Source organism: Manacus vitellinus, unplaced genomic scaffold (assembly GCF_001715985.3).
Source record: "Manacus vitellinus isolate BGI_N305 unplaced genomic scaffold, ASM171598v3 scaffold_32_pilon, whole genome shotgun sequence".
In the NCBI taxonomy this organism is placed as follows: domain Eukaryota; kingdom Metazoa; phylum Chordata; class Aves; order Passeriformes; family Pipridae; genus Manacus; species Manacus vitellinus.
The window spans coordinates 6,580,229-6,581,344 of NW_021940460.1; the positions used below are offsets into that span (position 1 = coordinate 6,580,229).

A 1,116-nucleotide genomic window follows, 5' to 3' on the forward strand; every position below is an offset into this window, starting at 1 on the left:
CCACGCCGCTGCCTACAAGGACTCCCCACCGAGCGGGGAGCCAGGGGGGCACCCCCATGCCCCCGACCCCTTCCGCAGCACGCCGCCCTGTGCAGAGCCCCCGCTGCCCCGTGCTGACGGGCGTGAGCTGATGTACCGCTGGATGAAGCATGAACCCCTGGGCCCCTACCTGGATGAGGGGGAGGCGGAAAAGGAACTGGAGCGGGAGGAAAAGGCCGAGTCACCACCTGCGGCACCACAGCCCCGTTACCCCAGTGTGGAGAGCAACGACCTGGAGCCTGACAACAGCACAAGCGAGGAGACGGGCAGCAGCGAGGGCCCCTCACCTGGTGACGCGCTGGACCGCTACTGCAACCACCTGGGCTATGAGCCGGAGAGCCTGGGCGACAATCTGTACGTCTGCATCCCCTGCGGCAAGGGCTTCCCCAGCTCCGAGCAGCTCAATGCCCACGTGGAGGCCCACAACGAAGAGGAGCTCTATCACAAGGCAGCGGCCGAGCAGGCCGTGCCGTTCCTGGACAAAGGTGGCCCAGGGCTGGGTGACATCCTGCGGCCCTACCGCTGCTCCTCCTGCGACAAGTCCTACAAGGACCCGGCCACGCTGCGGCAGCACGAGAAGACGCACTGGCTGACGCGCCCCTACCCCTGCACCATCTGTGGCAAGAAGTTCACACAACGCGGCACCATGACCCGCCACATGCGCAGCCACCTCGGCCTCAAGCCCTTTGCCTGCGACGCCTGCGGGATGCGCTTCACCCGCCAGTACCGCCTGACCGAGCACATGCGCATCCACTCGGGCGAGAAGCCCTACGAGTGCCAGGTGTGCGGCGGGAAGTTCGCCCAGCAGCGCAACCTCATCAGCCACATGAAGATGCACGCGGCCGGCCCCGACGGCAAAGCCAAGCTGGACTTCCCTGACAGCGTCTACGCCATGGCCCGCCTCACTGCTGACCAGCTGGGGCTCAAGCAGGAGAAGGCGGCTGAGCTGCTCTCCCACACCTCACACTTCCTCAGCGACCCCAAGGCCATGGAGAGCCTCTACCCCCTGGCCAAGTTCACGGCCGAGCACCTGGGGCTGAGCCAGGACAAGGCGGCCGAGGTGCTGGCGCAGGCTCC

The 1,116-nt window shown here is 66.9% G+C and overlaps 1 protein-coding gene across 1 annotated transcript in view; it reads left to right on the forward strand.

Moving 5' to 3' along the window:
- Nucleotides 1-1,116, forward strand: part of HIC1 (HIC ZBTB transcriptional repressor 1) — an 18,042-nt gene that overhangs the window by 15,328 nt on the left and 1,598 nt on the right. The window contains exon 2 of the mRNA XM_029961275.1: nucleotides 1-1,111. Within this exon, the coding sequence (XP_029817135.1) occupies nucleotides 1-1,111 (1,111 nt within the window). The remainder of the gene's footprint in view (nucleotides 1,112-1,116) is intronic.